This window comes from Eretmochelys imbricata, chromosome 15 (assembly GCF_965152235.1).
Source record: "Eretmochelys imbricata isolate rEreImb1 chromosome 15, rEreImb1.hap1, whole genome shotgun sequence".
Taxonomy (NCBI): Eukaryota; Metazoa; Chordata; order Testudines; family Cheloniidae; genus Eretmochelys; species Eretmochelys imbricata.
In genome coordinates, this window is record NC_135586.1 from 3,565,223 (window position 1) to 3,583,364 (window position 18,142).

General features: G+C 42.8%; 1 protein-coding gene across 3 annotated transcripts in view; it reads right to left on the minus strand.

Annotated features, from left to right (window-relative positions):
• Positions 1 to 17,018, minus strand: part of MORC2 (MORC family CW-type zinc finger 2) — a 120,431-nt gene extending 103,413 nt beyond the window's left edge. The window contains exons 1-4 of one of the 3 annotated variants that reach the window (XM_077834864.1): positions 16,641 to 17,010; positions 7,746 to 7,799; positions 6,637 to 6,671; positions 5,136 to 5,204 (exon numbers count right to left, since the gene is read on the minus strand). In XM_077834864.1, the coding sequence (XP_077690990.1) occupies positions 5,136 to 5,204; positions 6,637 to 6,671; positions 7,746 to 7,799; positions 16,641 to 16,708 (226 nt within the window). In that variant the 5' untranslated portion in view covers positions 16,709 to 17,010. Of the gene's footprint in view, positions 1 to 5,135; positions 5,205 to 6,636; positions 6,672 to 7,745; positions 7,800 to 16,640 lie in introns of all 3 variants that reach the window. The other 2 variants (XM_077834863.1, XM_077834865.1) reach the window with 2 other exon arrangements.
• Positions 17,019 to 18,142: the final 1,124 nt, after the last annotated feature.

Sequence of the window (18,142 nt, forward strand, 5' to 3'; positions counted from 1 at the left end):
TCAAGTGTAGCAAAGGTACAACTCCGGACCATGTAGTCACCTTGCCGATTTCTTCATAAAAGAGATACAACCTCATGAATCATAAGATGAAGGATAAACAAATTAGCCTTCAGAGGGAACCCTTAGCTTTACATGCTTCCAACACACAACACCATAGCCATGTGGTCATGAAGGATTTAGATGTCTAAACTCTTCCTTTAAATCGATGTTTGAATAAAAAAAAATCAGATCCATTCCAAAATTAAAGTATCGCTTCTTTGGTGTGGCAAGTGCATTTCTATCAGCATTCTATGAATAAGGCCTCAGCATGGAAGACATGAACATAACCTTAGATGACAGGAGGGACCAATGGAATGGCTTAACTAGGCATCTGGTAAAGTTAACAGTTTGATAACAGTTTATTATGGAGGTCTGTGACCATCTTAAGTATGAATGATTCTAAACCTTCTGGATGACTGTATGGGAGTAAATCTTGCCTGGTCTACAAACTCTCAGGACATATGCCTATTGAGGAATTTTCAGGCCCGTTGAGAGGCATGCATTAGTCTAAGGTTTGCTTATTTCTGCCTCAGTGTTTAAATGTCAAGACATGCAGAGAATATTGTCTATTGGTAGAATGGTTCCTTGAGAAGAACAGAAATTATTCAGAATATTCTTTTCTGTAACCATTTCCTCTGAAATCTGAGCCCTCTGAGGTCTGGATAAGCCAGAGGAGCTTTTCTGTATGTTAAGCACACTGGATGTTCCATGGCCTAGTCTGTTATGTCATAGAACTACAGCTTTCTCAGCCATAATGAGATGAGAATGATTAGACCCAATCTCCCCTGAGCTTACGGAGAACCCTAGTTCATGAGCAGGAAGATACGACAGACTTAAAGGTGATATTTTGCATATGACCACCCATGTCTGCTGCTTCTAAAACCTTATAGATGAGCAAAAAATATGGGTCTCTTGGGAACAAAGTTGTTTTTTTTTTTTTTGGTGGGGGGGGGGGTGAAACAGCTACCTGCCCCTCTCCTTGGCTCTCCATATTTTCTTGTTGAGAAGAGGAATAGGTGAAGGCTTCACTCTACAGGATCTACTTGCTATCAGCTTAGCCAGGAAATTGAGATTACCCTTCAAATAGAACAGTGGTTCTCAAACTTTTGTATTGATGATCCCTTTCACACAGCAAGCCTCTGAGTGCGACCCCCCTCCCCTGATAAATATTTAAAAAAAAAAAGTGTTTTTAACTTAACACTATTATAAATGCTGGAGGCGAAGCAGGATTTGGGGGTAGCAGCTGACAGCTCACAACCCCCCACCTTATAACCTCAAAACCCCCTGAGGGGTCATGACCCCCAGTTCGAGAACCCCTGACAGAGGCTACACAAGGACAGGCAACTTTCCCACCCAAACTACGAGGGAATGAGCTTCTTTGTGTAGAAGAGCGCTGTCTGTTAATGTGTGGATCAGCTGTTGTGTTTTGTAATCAGTGTTATGGCTTTCTAAATACTGGTACAGGTCTTGTTAGAAGTTAGCTCCCAGCCATATAGGCTGCCATCTGTGGTCTCCACTGTCAATACTAGATCAGAGCTCGCCTGCCCTTGCATGAACCTGTTCTTGGCTGACCAACTCTCAACTAAGATACCACGATGCACCAAGTGATGAACAGTTACAAGGGTGTCCTGAAGCCTCTCTCTTTTAAAGGAGCACAGATCAATAGTTATCTGAGAAAGGACAGACACGTATATACCATTTTGTGTCCAGGCAGGTATCAATACACTGGAAAATTTCTGAACAGACTTAAAGGGAGGTAGCAATATGAGTGGGTTGAGCCCTGCAAATCTCAAGCATTTTCTGTCGGAGGCCCTGATTGGAATATGTAAATATGCCTTCTTCAGAGATTGCAAGGAGAGTGGGTTCTGGGTTTACATATGGAATGTCTACTTAAAACACTACAGTGGCATAGCAGCAGCACTGCAACTGCACCACTGTAGCGCTTCACTGTAGACACGACAGCAATGAGAGGGGTTCTCCCGTCACTGTAGTGACTCCACCTCCTTGAGAGGCAGTAATTAGACAGATGGAAGAATTCTTCCATTGGACTAGCATTGTCCACACCAAGGATTAAATCAGCATAGCTATGTCTCTCAGGGGTGTAGATTTTTCACATCCTTGAGACACAGTAATGTTGATAAAAGTTTTCAGTGTAGACTAGCCCTTTGTCTCTGCAGGTATTGCTTCATGTCTTTGAGGTCCACCACCACCCAGATGCCACTAAACATCCATGATTAAGAATAAAATTGAGTAGAGCCTCTTTTGGGAAACTCCTTCTATAGCTCAATTTTAAAGATAGGTAACAAACCTGTGCATATCTTGACTCTCTTGGATGTTCCTAGCCATAAGGAAAGACTAAACACAGCTCTAAGATAGAGAGTAATTGGTTCATTCTCTGAGGTTGCTCTGTCAAAGACATTTGCACCCACCAATCCATAAAGAGAAGTCTCTCCTCAAATTGGCTTTGGGCCTCAGACACTGAGCGTCAAAACTAGGTGTTTGACATCTTCTGGAGGAGGGAGTTGGTTTGAAGTCTCCCCTAACCTCTACCTCACCTATCAGGTTTATTTAATCTTTCTTGAGAACTGCCACACTGTCTATGGTACCTGGAAAAGAACAGGCTCTAGAGGAACAGACTGTTCTTTTGGAATGTCCTGTATTCTCTTGTCTGTTTAAAGGGAGGCAAGATTTCTTGGCCCTTTTTTTGATGCATCTGCCACTGCCTTAGCCAAGTGTTCACCAAACATCTGCCAGGTATTATGATGTTGCAAGCTCACTGGATTCAAGAATGGTTTTCCAAGACCAATGCCTTCCCACAATGGCACTTGAAGCCAGAGCTCAAGCTGAGAACAAGAGTACCATAGGGTTCTGTTCTGTTCAATGTGTACATGAAGCTACTAGAAGATACTATGAGTATATCTGGGCTGCAATGCCATAAGTATGGAGAGTTATGAAGGTATTTCTAACATGCTCATCTCTTTTGTAGCAAAGAGCCACATGAACAGCCAGGGAAAGCAAACATTTGTTCCAACACATCATATATTTCATCCTTCCTTTGTTGAGTTCCATGTTTAAGTGAGATTGTTCTGGTCTGTCTACAGGACAAACATTGCCAAGCCATTCTAAGACCACATTTTTGGAGGGGAGGCTTGTACAGAGAAGTGTTTTACACTGAACACAAGGCTCAGCCTGATTTCTGGTGGTAGGAAAGTCTGGTAGATGACCTCCTACAGGCCCTTGCAAGTTTCATCCTGAAGTCAGTTGGCTGCAACATCTGCCCTGAGTGGGTATCAGAGAGAGATCACCTCTGAGATTGCTAGATCCTAAACCATCACATATAAGAGCTGAGACCTTCAGGAAGATCTGGAATTGGATGGGGATCCAGTGCAGCATGCACAGCAACATGCTCTTTTCAGCAGTTCTGTTCAAGTTTGGTGCTGCATAATGAACGAGGTAGAGCTTCCACATGGCTCCTATGTGGCCTTCATTACTGGCAGAACCCATTGTGGTCATCCAGCCTGGAGGCAATGAAGACACAGATCACTGTGATTAGGTCTGCATCACAAAGAATCACTCTTCTGGCCTGCTGAGGAGTCAGTAAGAGCTGCATATCAACTTAAATGGCAGATGATCTGAAAGAGCAAAGACCAGGTTCCATCCAATTCTTCAAAGCACCTCCCCTCCCCCTTCCTACAAGGATCGCATTTATCCTTCCCAGACCAAGGATGAACCAACACTTTCACTCAAGCACCAAGTCAATTGGCAAAGGATATAATTCATCTCTGATGCACAGTGTTGTCATGAACTGTTACTACTGAAGCCATATCATCCTCTAATATCTTCTAGTAATTCAATATACATGCTGAAAGATAGACACAGGTCTGAATACTGCAAGATTCCACAGATGAGAGCGCTCAGGGAAGACTAGAAACCAACCACCATAACCCTGTCGGATAGGTCCACAAGAAATGACACTTAGCCAATTCAGTGTGACTCCACCCATCCTGCCAGGTCACCCCGACAAGGCTGTAATACAGAGAGGCAGTGTCAAAAGTTGCTGGTAAGTCTTAAAATATTAACATGGATGTCTGCCTTCTGTCCAAGACCAAAAGACGAACATGTGTTAACCTTCAGGACACACTGTAAGACCCAAATTGTCTCCCTGGCCCACAGGAAGTTGAGGGAAAGGCTGAGACTGGCACTTCAGAGGTAGTTATGCTGATAGGTTGCTGCTGTAACTGTGTTCTCACTAAATCAACTGCTGAGTCTGCTATTAACTGTATAGTTTGCCAAGAGTACCCAGAGCCTGGGATAGATGCCCTTATGTAGTTAGTACAAACCTCAATTAATCAAATAAATGACTGAGAAACTTCTAGGTTATTGATATAGCGGTGCTCCTGGAATCTTTTTTGCCCCACTTTCTTAATAACCTTACTCAAAGAAGGGAAGACAGACAGGGCTTTGATTGGTAAGATCTTCTGCAACCCATGTTAAACTATTGCAAATTTTATGGCAGCCAATACCATTCTGGGATAAGGTATTCATATGCTTCGGATCAGCAGATGATCTAGGTGGGTGTCACTAATCATGAGAGTAAAGGATTCATTTATCTGGTGGCATGGACTTCCCATAGTTCTTAGAGGTCCAGTAGTGATGTGCCCGAGTCAAACTTGTGAAAGAGGGTCTTCAGAATCCATCTGCTTGGTCCTGGAAAAGCTTCCTGAGTTTAGCCAGACTTTTCTGCAAAGCAGGCAGAGAACTCCTCAGCAGGACACATTTGGGTCCAAGACAGACTGAAGGAAGTCTGGTTTAATTATTCTCGTCACCGTTTCGCTGATTCCATGGCAGAGGCAAAGGTGGCTCTTAGTCTCCCTTGCAGATGTGACATGGATTTGTATAGACTCCGTGTGACAATCAGTTTCAATTTCTGTCTTGTGCCACTGCTGATTTAATTGTCTGACCTAAGTTTTTATACCACATGCATCACTCATTGCGCCCACCAAAACCATAGGGATGTGACACTGGCAGAATACTTGTAAGGATTAAAGTTATTTTTCCTCAGCCTGACACTGCAAATACAACTTCCTGTCACTTACTTGAATCCATTCCTGCTCCATCATCCAAAAAACATAGCATGAAGCCACCTCTCAGGTCCTCTCGTCTTTCTACAACAAGAGAAGAATTAACAGAACCATTACACTCAAATAGGAAGGGGAATTAAAAATTATTTGAAAGCGTCCAAACAGTTTTCATGACTGGAGTAGTACAGCAAGCAGGACTCAAACTTCAAGCTGACTTTTGTGTGGTACAACTACAAAATGGTTAGTCACCATCAATAAAATCTCTTAGTAGAGAAAAACAGGAGCAGATGACATTGTAGGTGTTTTTATTACAGAAAAATTATTACTCTCTTTCATCAGGAAAGAAAGGTAGTCTAAGCTCACATGCTAAATCAAGGCAAGTAGAGGAAGCTTACATCTTAAATTTCTGAGAAGTAAATAATCAAGCTGTGTATAATTGTGGTCACCTATGTTCCAAAATGAGAAACTGAAACAGGTGCAAAGAAGAGCTACTAGGATGATCAGGGGAATGAAGGGCCCAGAGCTTGGATTGTTTAGTAAAGCTAACAGAAGGCTGCAGGGGGTTTTCTGCTCTCTGTAAATACATTAGGGGGATAAATACCAGGAAGGGTGAATAGCTACTTAAGCTAAATGACAACGTAGGCAGAAGAACAAATGGATATAAACTGGCCATGAACAAATCCAGGCTGGAAATTAGAAGTAGGTATCTAACCATCAGAGGGATGAGGTTCTGGAACAGTCTCCAAACAGAAATTGTGGGGGCAAACATTAAGAGATGGTCACAGCTGGAAATGAGACCTTGGGAGAGGCCCTGGTCTCAGAGGTGACACTGCGCATTCTCTCAGGTGCTTGACTGGCTGGTTCTTGCCCACATGCTCAGGGTCTAACTGATCACCATATGTGGGGTCAGGAGGGAATTCTACCCTACGTCAGAGCTGGCAGTGAGCTTGGAGGTTATTCACTTTCCTCTGCAGCATGTCGGTGCAGGGCACTTGCCAGGATTATCTGGGTTTATCTCAAGGAATCATTTCCCTGCCAGTGCAGAGGGCTCTGGCACTGGTACATCTTGGTCCCTCCTATTCTCTGCCTATATCACATAATACTCTGGTCTCCTGTGGGTTGTAATACTTTGGTCTCATTTCAGTTGTCGGGTTAGTGGGCGGGTGCTGGGTGGTGTTGGTACCCAGTGCTACATGAGGTCAGACTGGATGATCTATTGGTCCCTTCTGGCCTTAAATTCTATAAGATTCCCTTACTCTGGTACAGGATTCTAGTAGATTCAAGACCCATCTAAAGACAATGCAAGGCTCCCCTCACCACCCTCCTACACCTCTCCTTCTGAATGATTTTTTGATATTAGAAATGTAATAGATTTGAAGGCATTACTAATGGGACACTTGACCTTAGGGAGTGTGTCCAGTACCATTTTATCTACTTGTAAATCCGTAATTTGCTGGGTGTATTTTGCAGTCCTCCTGACATTGCTGGCATCGAAGGAAAGACAAGTCTGACTTACCTATATAAATATCTATTCTCGTGGCATCAGCATCTCTACAAAGTAACAAAAACACAATCAGCGTCCAAAGAGCGAATGAAGGTGAAACACTCTAGGAGCCCAAGAGGATTCTGCATGTATGAGTGGGAATTTCAACAGGAGTGATCATTATGGATCAAAAACTGTGTAATTCTCTAAGTATGCAGTGTTGTTGTAGCCGCATCAGTCCCAAGACATTAAAGAGAAAAAGCAAGTTAGGTAGTATCTTTTATTGGACCAAATTCTGTTGGTGAGAGACGAGCTTACACAAAGCTTTTCTTCAAGAGCTGTGTGTAAGCTCGAAAGCTTGTCTCTCAACAGAAATTGATCCAATAAAAGATATTACCTCACACACCATGTCTCTCTAAGGCTAAGCATCAGCACCCCTAAAAGAAATCGAAGAGACTTTGGTGTACCATTGCATTTTTGGCCTTCCCTTGTTCAGATCCAAACTCCACCACAAGACACTGATGCTGCATACTAATTAAACCTGGTTACAATGCAAATACCTATTCTGTAACAGACACTCATTTCATGAGAGAAACAAGTACATGAAGAAAAAAATATCTTTGTACATCATGATGGAATAAGCCTGCAACTTCAAGATTCTTTCAGCTTTTGAAAGACATCACTTACCTTCTACTCAAGCAAGAGTTCTTCGGAGTCTGTGCTCCCCTTCATGTCTGGAACCCCCCTCCCTATCCCAATGCACCAGATGCCCTTCCTATTCTTCAAACTGCCATAAAATTCACTTTTACAAAGCACAAGAATGCAAAACCACATCAAAAGGCTAAGGAAAAAAAGGATGTAAAATTGATCCTTCTTGGTCTCCCAACACACTTCGTATTTTCTAGCTGTTTACACTATCAGTTTTTCAAGATGGGACCCTGTCCTCCTCTTGGGCAGGGCCTGTATCTTATGTAGGACACAGGTGCACCATCACCATTCAGCTATAAGCTTCTGCATTACATCTTTCTTCTTAAGATCTACTGGTAGTGAAGGTCACTCAGCTGCTTACCCTAAATATGTAAGCTAGATAAACCACAGCAACTTAATTAGCTCCCAATACAAACACAATCTCAAATACATACCTGGCATTATCTACAAGCTCAGCAAGGGCACCAAACAAGAACTCATGAGTGGTTCTGAAATGTCAAACACTGAGAGTCAGGAAGGTTACTGCAATATTGAAGGAGACTGTATATCTCTCAATTTAATATGTATGTCAAACTAATTTTTATCAAGTTTCTAACTAATTTGTAACATACTTCCTCGCCAATCAATGTAACAAAACTAGAAATTAGTGGTGCACTATTTATAGAATCATAGAAGATTAGGGTTGGAAGAGACCTCAGGAGGTCATCTAGTACTGTCAAAAACAGGGGACAAATAAAACAGCTACTGATTAAATAATATTAAGTTTAGATTTTCTTGATTCAAACTGTGATCTTTGTGTAGTGGCATTAAGAGTATTAGCTAAGGGGAAAATTATATTCCAGTTCCCCTTATTACGAGGTGTCAAAACAGTGAATCACTGACTGGCACTCTTCTAGCAAGAAGTAATCAATACATGTGAATCCTTGATTACTTACTATACTGACTGGTTCTTTTAAACTAACTAAATCAAATCATTTTAACTAATAAAAGATGCCCTGGCAATGACTACACTGCACAGGATTGGAGGTTTCTTTTCCTTAAAAGCATCTCTTCAAATTCCAAGATTTAAATTTCTGATAAATATGAACTTGGTATGCATTCACATGCTTACTACTGTTGCACAAATCAGGTGATATTTGCCAGAGAAATCAGTAGCTGCAGCTGTTGCTAATCCAGAAAAAGATGCTCATGAGCCAGCATGGTATGTTTAATCGTATGATCTTAGGAATTCAATGTCAAAATTTCTCTGACTGAATCCCAGTTCACTATAATCCTGAAGAATATTTGAGTCCAAAGTTCTTAATTGTCATAATTCGTAAGAGGTGCCCAATCCAAAATTGTAACATTCCACGTGGTTGCTCTGCGGTACTCTTTTCCAGCAAAACCCTTTACCGGCTCTTGTTCCGTTTTCTTTAAAACCTTCGTTTCTTTTTTTGTCAAAGACCCATAGATGTAAAATTTCTGCTGTACATCCAACATGGTGTTGCATCTTCAAAAGCTAATCGGTTTTCAAATGCAGACTAGCTATGACCCTGTGAGAACTTCAGCTAAACTATGGGAAATGCAGAAACTGGATGAATGGTGTTCCTTCCCTGGTTAAATTAAATGACCAGTATAGAGTGGGCCACATCTAGAGCTAAAAATGCACGTTTATTGACTCTGAACTTTACAAGAACATTAAGTAGGACTGTCAAGTGATTAAAAAAATTAATCACAATTAATCACACTGTTAAACAATAATCGAATATAATTTAAATATTTTGGATGCTTTCTACATTTTCAAATATCTTGATTTCGGTTATAACAGAATACAAAGTGTACAGTGCTCACTTTATATTTATTTTTTATTACAAATATTTGCACTGTAAAAAAGAAATAGTATTTTTAAATTCACCTCATACAAGTACTGTAGTGCAATCTCTATCATGAAAGTTGAATTTACAAATGTAGAATTATGTACAAAAATAACTGCACTCAAAACAATGTAAAACTTCAGAGCCTACAAGTCCACTCAGTCCTATTTCCTTGTTCAGCCAAACGCTCAGAAAAGTTTGTTTACATTTGCAAGAGATAATGCTGCCCGCTTCTTGTTCACAATGTCATCTGAAAGTGAGAACAGATGTTCACATGGCACTCTTAGTAGCCAGCTTCGCAAGATATTTACATGACAAGTGCTCTAAAGATTCATATATCCCTTCATGCTTCAACCACCATTCCAGAGGACATGCGTCCATGCGGACAACAGGTTCTCCTCGATAACAATCCAAAGCAGTGTGGAGCAACACAAGTTCATTTTCATCATCTGAGTCAGATGCCACCAACAGAAGGTTGATTTTCTTTTTTGGTGGTTCGGGTTCTGTAGTTTCTGCATCGGAGTGTTGCTCTTTTAAGACTTCTGAAAGCATGCTCCACACTTCATCCCTCTCAGAGTTTGGAAGGCACCTCAGATTCTTAAACTTTGGATCAAGAGCGGTAGCTATCTTTAGAAATCTCACATTGGTACCTTCTTTGCATTTTGTCAAATCTGGAGCGAAAGCAGTCTTAAATTGAACATGTGCTGACTCATCATCTGAGACTACTAACATATGAAACATATGGCAGAATGTGGGTAAAATAGAGCCAGAGACATACAATTCTCCACCAACAAGTTCAGTCACAAGTTTAATTAACATTTTTTTTCAAGGAGTGTCATCAGCATGGAAGCATGTCCTCTGGAATAGTGGCCAAAGCATGAAGGGGCATATGAATGTTTAGCATATCTGGCATATAGATACCTTGCACTGCCAGCTACAAAAGTCCCATGCAAATGCCTGTTCTCACTTTCTGGTGACACTGTAAATAATAAGTGGGCAGCATTGTGTGTCTTAGTGATTGACTGAACAAGAAGTAGAACTGAGTGGACTTACAGGCTCTAGAGTTTTGCGTTGTTTTGTTTTTGAGTGCAGCTATGTAACAAAAAAAAGTGACATTTGTAAGTTGCACTTTTACGATAAACATATTGCACTACAGTACTTGTATGAGGTGAATTAAAAAATACTATTTGTTTATTTTTACAGTGCAAATATTTGTAATAAAAAAATACAAAGTGAGTACGTGTTGTAATTGAAATCAACATATTTGAAAATGTAGAAAAACATCCCAAAATATTTAATACATTTCAATTGGTATTCTATTGTTCAACAGTGCACTTAATCGCAATTAATTTTTTAATCACGATTTTTTTCAGTTAATCACGAGTAAACTGCGATTAAAACGACAGCCCTAATACTAACACCTAATTATAAAGGTATTTTGTCCAAATGAGCCTGTCAGATATATAACTATTATTAAACTTTCATATCCACTACAAAAATCATTAGAACGGACCTATCATCTGAACTCTGATTAGAATAAAAGTAGTAGTATTCAGGCTGCACCCATAGGTTCAGAAGGATGGGATGTTTCTGGTAAAGTGATCAGCAATGAAGAAGCTGACATTAGCTTTCAGGAATCACTACATTTATACGAATGCAGCCCTTCACATCTTTCAGACACTGTTTCACTTCACCTGCAGGCTAAGGATGAGAGAGCCCTGTATCAGTTTACATTTCGAAGGTTCTCTTCATAACCAGAAGAGCTAGAAACTTTATTTTCTTTTAGAATGAAAGCTTAAAATTTGCACAGAACACAGGAATACCAGTACCACAATCGCTAAATCCACAGAAAGTGCGGAAATTCCCTCATGCACAGATTTCCAGTACTCCAATCAGTTTAAAGACAATTACAAAAACCCACAAACACAGTCCACTGAAAATATATCTGGAGAATGTTCCACAGAGTGGATAGTCGCAAGCAAATGGATGAGTCAGAATTAATATACGTTATACTTCTGCACCTTTGACACTACATCCCAAAACACTTCAAACTAAAACTTAGTGAATCAAATATTTAAGAATATGCTTTGCTGTGTTATTAAAAAAGATATAAATATGGATTTAGAAACAAAACAATCACAGAAATGAAAGGGCTGAAAAAACAGATCCATCACACCATAATCTAAGGAGCGACAAAATGATTAACCCTTTTCTAACTAACTTTTTCCCACTGCACTCATCACAGTGGTATCTGAATGCCTATCAACAATGTAGTTCCCTCATATCAACTGAGGCAAAGAGACGAAACCTCGCTAAAACTGAGGTGAAATGAAATCCAAAAATATTTATCCCTAGTTAGGGCATATTAACATGTAGGTTTCTTTGGAGTATGTATAAAAAAGTTTACTCTCAGAAATGGCATCTTCTCAAAATGATCTTAAAGATCATCAGAGTCGAATGTTAACTCAAAAACCAAGCCAAGAAGCTGATTTGCATTGTTAATAAGTATCTTCATTCATAGCAACAACATACCTACTTCCTCCATGTCAAAACTACCTGACAAATAAGTACTTAACTTCCATCTATCCTATGCAAGGCCTGACAGTGTAATGGTTCTCTCACAAGATGCTTTCTTGTTGTACAGAAAAAAGCCCATGAGCTGTTTCGGTTGTAAACATGTCAAAAAACATGAATCAAATCTAACTAATGCAGTAATATCTGCCCAAGTTTGCAATAAGAGTCTGAAACAATAGCTCTGAGAGGTGTAAACTCTCCCTTTCATTTCAGTGTATATATTTACTCAGATGTCTCTACTTTAAGTGTCTTCATTATTCGCTATTTCACTGCTCAGTCAAATCACGTAAGAAGAGGAAATATATTGTGAAGATCTACAAAATCTACTCTGAGGCATAGTTCATTTTGACAGCACGAATAGGTGGGCTTGGGAAAGTACTATTACTACAACCTCCCACTCAAAAATGAGCACCACCAAGAGGGAGCCAAGCCCTAAGGAACACAACAATGCCATGGGTATGATGTATTCAGACCACACTGAATGGAAGCCAAATTCAAGCAACCCGGAAAGCAGGTGTGATTATATTCTGAACATCTGCACAGTCTATTGAGAGCAACATCTGAAGTGAACAGGAATTATTTTGTGAGTGGAGCTTGGAAGGGTAGCCTATCCTACCCAACAACCAATCTGATTCCTGATCCTACAGGTATGTAAAAGCAATGGGCACCTAATTAATACCACAGAATCATGATAAGTCATCTTCTCTGTAGCAAAGGAGGTCCCAGCAATGCACCAAATTCTACTTTGGAAGTTTGGCATCCTGTTAGCAAACAGAGCTGTCTTCTCGTTATTACTGTAACAAAACCTTCATCCATTGGCTTATTGTATCCTTCACTTATAGGCAGAAAATATTTTTAACACGTAAAGAAGCTGCTTTTTTTTTTTAATTTCTCAAATCTATTGAGCAGCTATCGGAGAAAAAATAAAACTTCTTTTCCACTTAAATATACGTCTGTCATTCTAACTGTGTCTAACAGGTCAGTTCTAGTTAAAGGGCCAGCTTTCGTTTTAACTTGGCCACAAATATTAACTCTTGACCGCAGGCTGTCATTAGAAGATTTATTTCCAAAGATAAATTTAGTGGTACAAATTTTAACAAATTGTAATGCATAGTTGGTTGAAGCAAACACATTCAAGCATACAGAGAGACAAGTTAGCCAGATCCATGTGCATTTTTGTGTTCATCTCTTTTTAAAAAGTTTTCAAGCATTTTAAAATATAATTTTGTACCAGGTTACTCAATAGCTTTTAATAGTTAACACAGTTTAACTTTTTCTCAAAAAGGAAAAAAGACCAGCTAATTTTAAAGCATCTGTTGTATTAGGGATCCATAATTAAGTGTTAATAATAACCATACTTTAACCTTACATTGAGCTTTTCATGAAAGGATCACAAAGGTCTTTTACATGCCTTAATACAACTCTTAGGTTGTCTATACTAGTAAAATGAGTTATATTTAAATGCTTTAATTAGCAAGCTGTCAAACACACCAGATAATGTCTAAAAACAAGTTCGTCCGTTAGCCATGACCCCTGAGGTTGACCTTTAGTGTCATGACTAATGGCGACCAGCTAACCCTTTTAAAAAACATGAATCTACCTGAACTGGTAAATAGTGTTTAGCAACGTGCTAACTAAAACATACTAGTTCATGCCGGGTTGAGGTTTTTTTTAAAAACCACAACTCATTTTCCCAGTAGACAAAACCTAAGAAGTAAACAGCTATAATCAGGAACTATGTATTTTTCAGTTCCGCAGTCAGAGATTGTGCTTCAAAACGTAATCTGTCATTTAAAAAGTTTCTAGCTCTCATGACTATGAAAACAACCATGAAAACATGACAGTGTCTTCCTTAGTCTACAATTGCCTGAGACTATGGTTCTGAAAGATGAATACTTCACTCATCTCAGAGTTAATTCTGAAACAGATTAAAATTTAAAATGTCACTTCTTAATTTTACTATTGATCATTTGAAGAGAAACAACCAACTAAGGTACTTATTCCACAATCTCAAAATGCTGCTCATCACTTGTTGGATGTCAAAAGCCCTAGTTGTGCCTCACCTATTTTCCAAAACCTCCATCTTCCCTCCTAACAACTTCTATCATGCAATTATGCGATGCAAAATCCATGAAGAACTGAAACTGTGATGACAACATAAAATTACTTTAATATAAAAATAAACATGCTTCACTATAATGACTGTACTAGTTAATCTCATTTATTAGAAATCTACATTTTGTAGCTGAAATGCAGATGCTGCAGACTTTCCAATCTGCCATACTGGAGCACTGCAGAATCTTGGGACCTCAAAGCACAATTTAGATCCAGTTTGCCATGGAGTTGGATATTTAAGACTTGAGCCATAGAGGTAGAGCGACTTGACATCATGGTCTCTTGGTCAGTCAATGACAGCACCAGGAACTGAACTCGGGAGTCTCAACTCCCGGTCTTCATACACCAACCAGAAGACCTAACAACATTTAAAGTAACTGTACCAGTTATAGGGCAAAGCAATGACTGGAACCACAGCACCATTGTCCCTCAAATGACATAGTGCCACTATCTTCTCCTGTGCCCAAGAGGTATAACTGCTATTTTTTTCAATCCATGGGTTGGAAATAATTACCGTTTGCCAAGAGCAATCATTATAGAGACTCAAAACTTTGCCAAGTAATCCAGCTCTCTTCTATATCTAGTACTATTAATAAAAAACTTCACAATTTAATTTAGAACTAAACTTAAGGTAAAAGTCAGTCAGGGTTCTGTGCTCTGGCTCTATCCGTAGATGTCTAAAGGAGCCAGATGATGCCATAGCATACCATTGAGGCTCCCTCACTCTCATTTTGCCTCAGTATTTGAAAAAAGGTAACAGATGAGACAAACCATCAAAACCTACGTTTGCACTATATTTCTCCTATTAACACAAGCAGACATAGCCAATTCTTCTACTTGTTCCCCCTTCTACAAAGCAGCCATAAAGACAAAGAGGTATGGTTCCTCCAATGGCCAACTGACCAAAATCCAGAGAATCCATCACTAGTTTGTATTGTTATGCCCAAACATATTACTGTAAGGATAACAAAACCTCGTGCTTTATGGAATTCCCTCCCTCCTAGACAGCATTACACAGCTGATTACTTGCAATCTGCAGATTTCTGACAGGTGTCAGTATACCAAATTTGATTTTCCTAAAATACCAATGTCACTTTGACTCCAGGAGCAACACTGGGTATGTTCTAGACAAGTGGTTCTCAAAGCCGGTCCACTGCTTGTTCAGGGAAAGCCCCTGGTGGGCCGGACTGGTTTGTTTATCTGCCACATTTGTAGGTTGGGCTGATCGCAGCTCCCACTTGCTGCTGTTTGCTGCTCCAGGCCAATGGGGGCTGCAGGAAGGGCGGCCAGCACGTCCCTTGGCCCATCCCTTGGCCCGTGCCAGTGGGAGCCGCGATTAGCCGAACCTGCAGATGCGGCAAGTAAACAAACCGGTCCAGCCCGCCAAGAGCTTTCCCTGAACAAGCAGCAGACCGGCTTTGAGAACCAGTTCTAGACCAGTGGTTCTCAACATGCAGCCCGCGGGCCACTTGTGGCCCAATCAGCACAGAGCTGCGACCCATGTGACATCCTCAGGGCCATTGAGGTAGTATTTGGTTGCAGCACACAATGGTAAACAGGTTGAGAACCACTGTTCTGACACTTAGATGAAAATAGCCAAACTCAAAATAGCTGAATCAGCTCTATCAGAACATTTTCCTTTTTGTGGACTTCCAATACACTGTACCAAAACACAACAATCCTTGAAAGCCAATTGGGGGCAGAAAGGAAACATTCAAAAATACAACTGAATAAAACATGCAAGTGTTAACCAAACAAAACGTTCTAAAGGAAAAACTGCCTTTATCAAGAAAGAGGCAACAAGAGAATGACTTCTCATATTCAAATTACTCTACACAAAAGCACATTCTATAAACTCTAGGGAGACCACTTTTTTCCAATCTCTCTCCACGTATTACACTTTCCAACAGCTATCCTACAATATCAGATATTTAGGTAAAGTGCTTATATTTTTCTAAAACAATGCACACATGAGCAGATACACAAAAAGAGTCCCTTTGTTAATAAATGCTCCAGGGGCCTAGGTGTTAAGACTCTTGGATTCTATTCCCAGTTTTGCTACTGACGTATGATCTCAGACATGTCATGTCATCTCTCTGTCTGCTCATCTTTACAATGGGTATAATACCTACCTACCTCTTAGAGGTGTTGTAATACTTAATATTGGTAAGTGCTTTGTGATCCTTGAGTGAAAGGCACAATGCATGTGCAAAAATTATTGCATGTCTTCCTTACCCTGTGATCTACAGATCCTTCAGGGAAAAGACAAATATCAGTTTCCTCAGCAGACAAGTTATTTTGGGGAGAAAACCAAACACAAAGAACATCCTTCTTGCAAACTGCCTTCAACTGTTTGGTTTCCTTTCCTGAAGACACCTTTAAAGGATTCTGCCTTTCTGTTGCTGTTAAGATTCTTTGATCAAGAAGAGTAACCAGCAGCAGCATAAATATTTCATTCCTTAAGATCCACCGTCGAGTTTCATCTGGTTTTGATATAAATGGCTCCAGCTGACTTGAATTATACTGAAGATACAAATCATGCTTATGTAGCTGAAGCCTGTGTTCAAACACTGTAGAGTAGCCTGGAGACGGGAAGACTCTGGGGACCCTTTCTGGATTAGCAAGGCAATTTGGCATCGGTTCTTTGTAAAATGAGTGTCCAAAGTTCAAGACTGGCCGCGAGTGGCTGTGGGTGGGCCACCACAGGGCGACCGAGAGGCGAAAAGAAACCTCCAGGCCCAAGCTGGTCAATGGTAGGAAGGGCTCTGCACTGGCCAGGATACTCACGAGTTGGTATGCAGGTACTCGAAGGTCAGCTGGGCCCGGTTCAGGCTGCTATAATTGGTAAAAGCCATGGCTGGCCCGGGCTGCCCGGCAGCCCCTGCCCCAGATCCCCACCTCAGGCGGGCACAGCGCAGCGCCCAGCGGGCTCTTCCGGGCCCCCAGCCCGCTGGCACGGCCTCCCAGCCACGGCCGAGCTGCGGGGCTTCCCTGCGCCGGCCGCCGCGGCGAGGCCCCACTCCCGCTCCCCGATCAACGCACCTCGGCGGGAACCTCGAGGCCTCCGCGCCCGCCCCTCCCCCGCCGCCCGTCACGGCCCGTCGCAGGGGCCGCCACCTGCCCCGGGCGCAGCCGCCATGCGGGGAGGGTCCGCCCACGCCAACGCCGCTGCGGACCTCGAGCCCGCGCCTCGCCGCCGATTGGGGCCAACGCCCCGGCAGGCCCCCCCTGCGCCCCGCCGCCGCCGCGTAGGAGCCCCGCTCCCGCTCCCGCTCGCCGCCCCCGGCAGCACGTGCCGGAGTCCCCCGCTGCCCCTCCCCGCGGCCTCCGCCTGCTCCTCGCCGAGCGGGCCAGGCCCTGCTGCCACCGCCGCCGGTCCCGCTTTGTCTGCTCTGGGCTCGCTCGCGCGCGCCGCGCTCGCAGGCTGCGCCCGCACCGGCCCCGCCTCCCCCTTGGGAGGGGCCTCGCCGCTCGGCAATGATTGGCCGGGCCCGGAAGCACGTGACAGGTGAGGCATGGCGCCAGCCGCAACGGCTTCGCTCACGTCACGTGACGAACCCGTCCTTTCGAGAGAGCGCGGCGGCTGGGCTGGCCGCCTGGCGCGCGCACGGGGCTGTGGGGAGTAGCAGCGGCAGCGGAGCCTCTGCTTGGGGGGACGGCTGGGCCCTGCCCGCGTGTGCGGACACCCGCTCCCGCACTCTGATTGGCTGGGATCAAGCGCCAGCCACCGCAGGTGCCCCCCCCCCGCCCCTATACCGTCCGCCCCAGCGCGTGCCCCTGCAACCCTCGTGTGTCTGGCTGCGCGCTGCTGCCCCTCCCCCTCCCTGTGTGTCTGGCTGCCCCCGCCATCTCCCCCCGCCGCCGCGTGTCTGGCTGCCCCCACCCCGCCGCGTGTCTGGCTGCGAGCTGCTGCCCCCGCCCCCCCGCATGTCTGGCTGCGAGCTGCTGCCCCTGCAACACCCTCTCTGCATCTGCCTCCAAAGTCTGTTGCCCCTACAACCTCCCATAACGTGGCTGGCTGTATGCTGGTATCCTGCAACACCCCCCTCCCCCCATACACACACACATGCGTGGCTACTCGCTGCTGCCCTTGCAACTTCCCCCCCCCCAACGCTTGTCAATATGCTGGTGCCCCTACACACACACACACACACCCATGTGCCTTGCTGTGTGTTGCTGCCTCTGCAAATGCCTCCCACTCCTGGTGCTATCCTGCCACCCTCACTATAGTAATTTCTGCAGGCTACAATGTGCAAACTTGATCCTAAAAACAGTAAAAAGAACAGGAG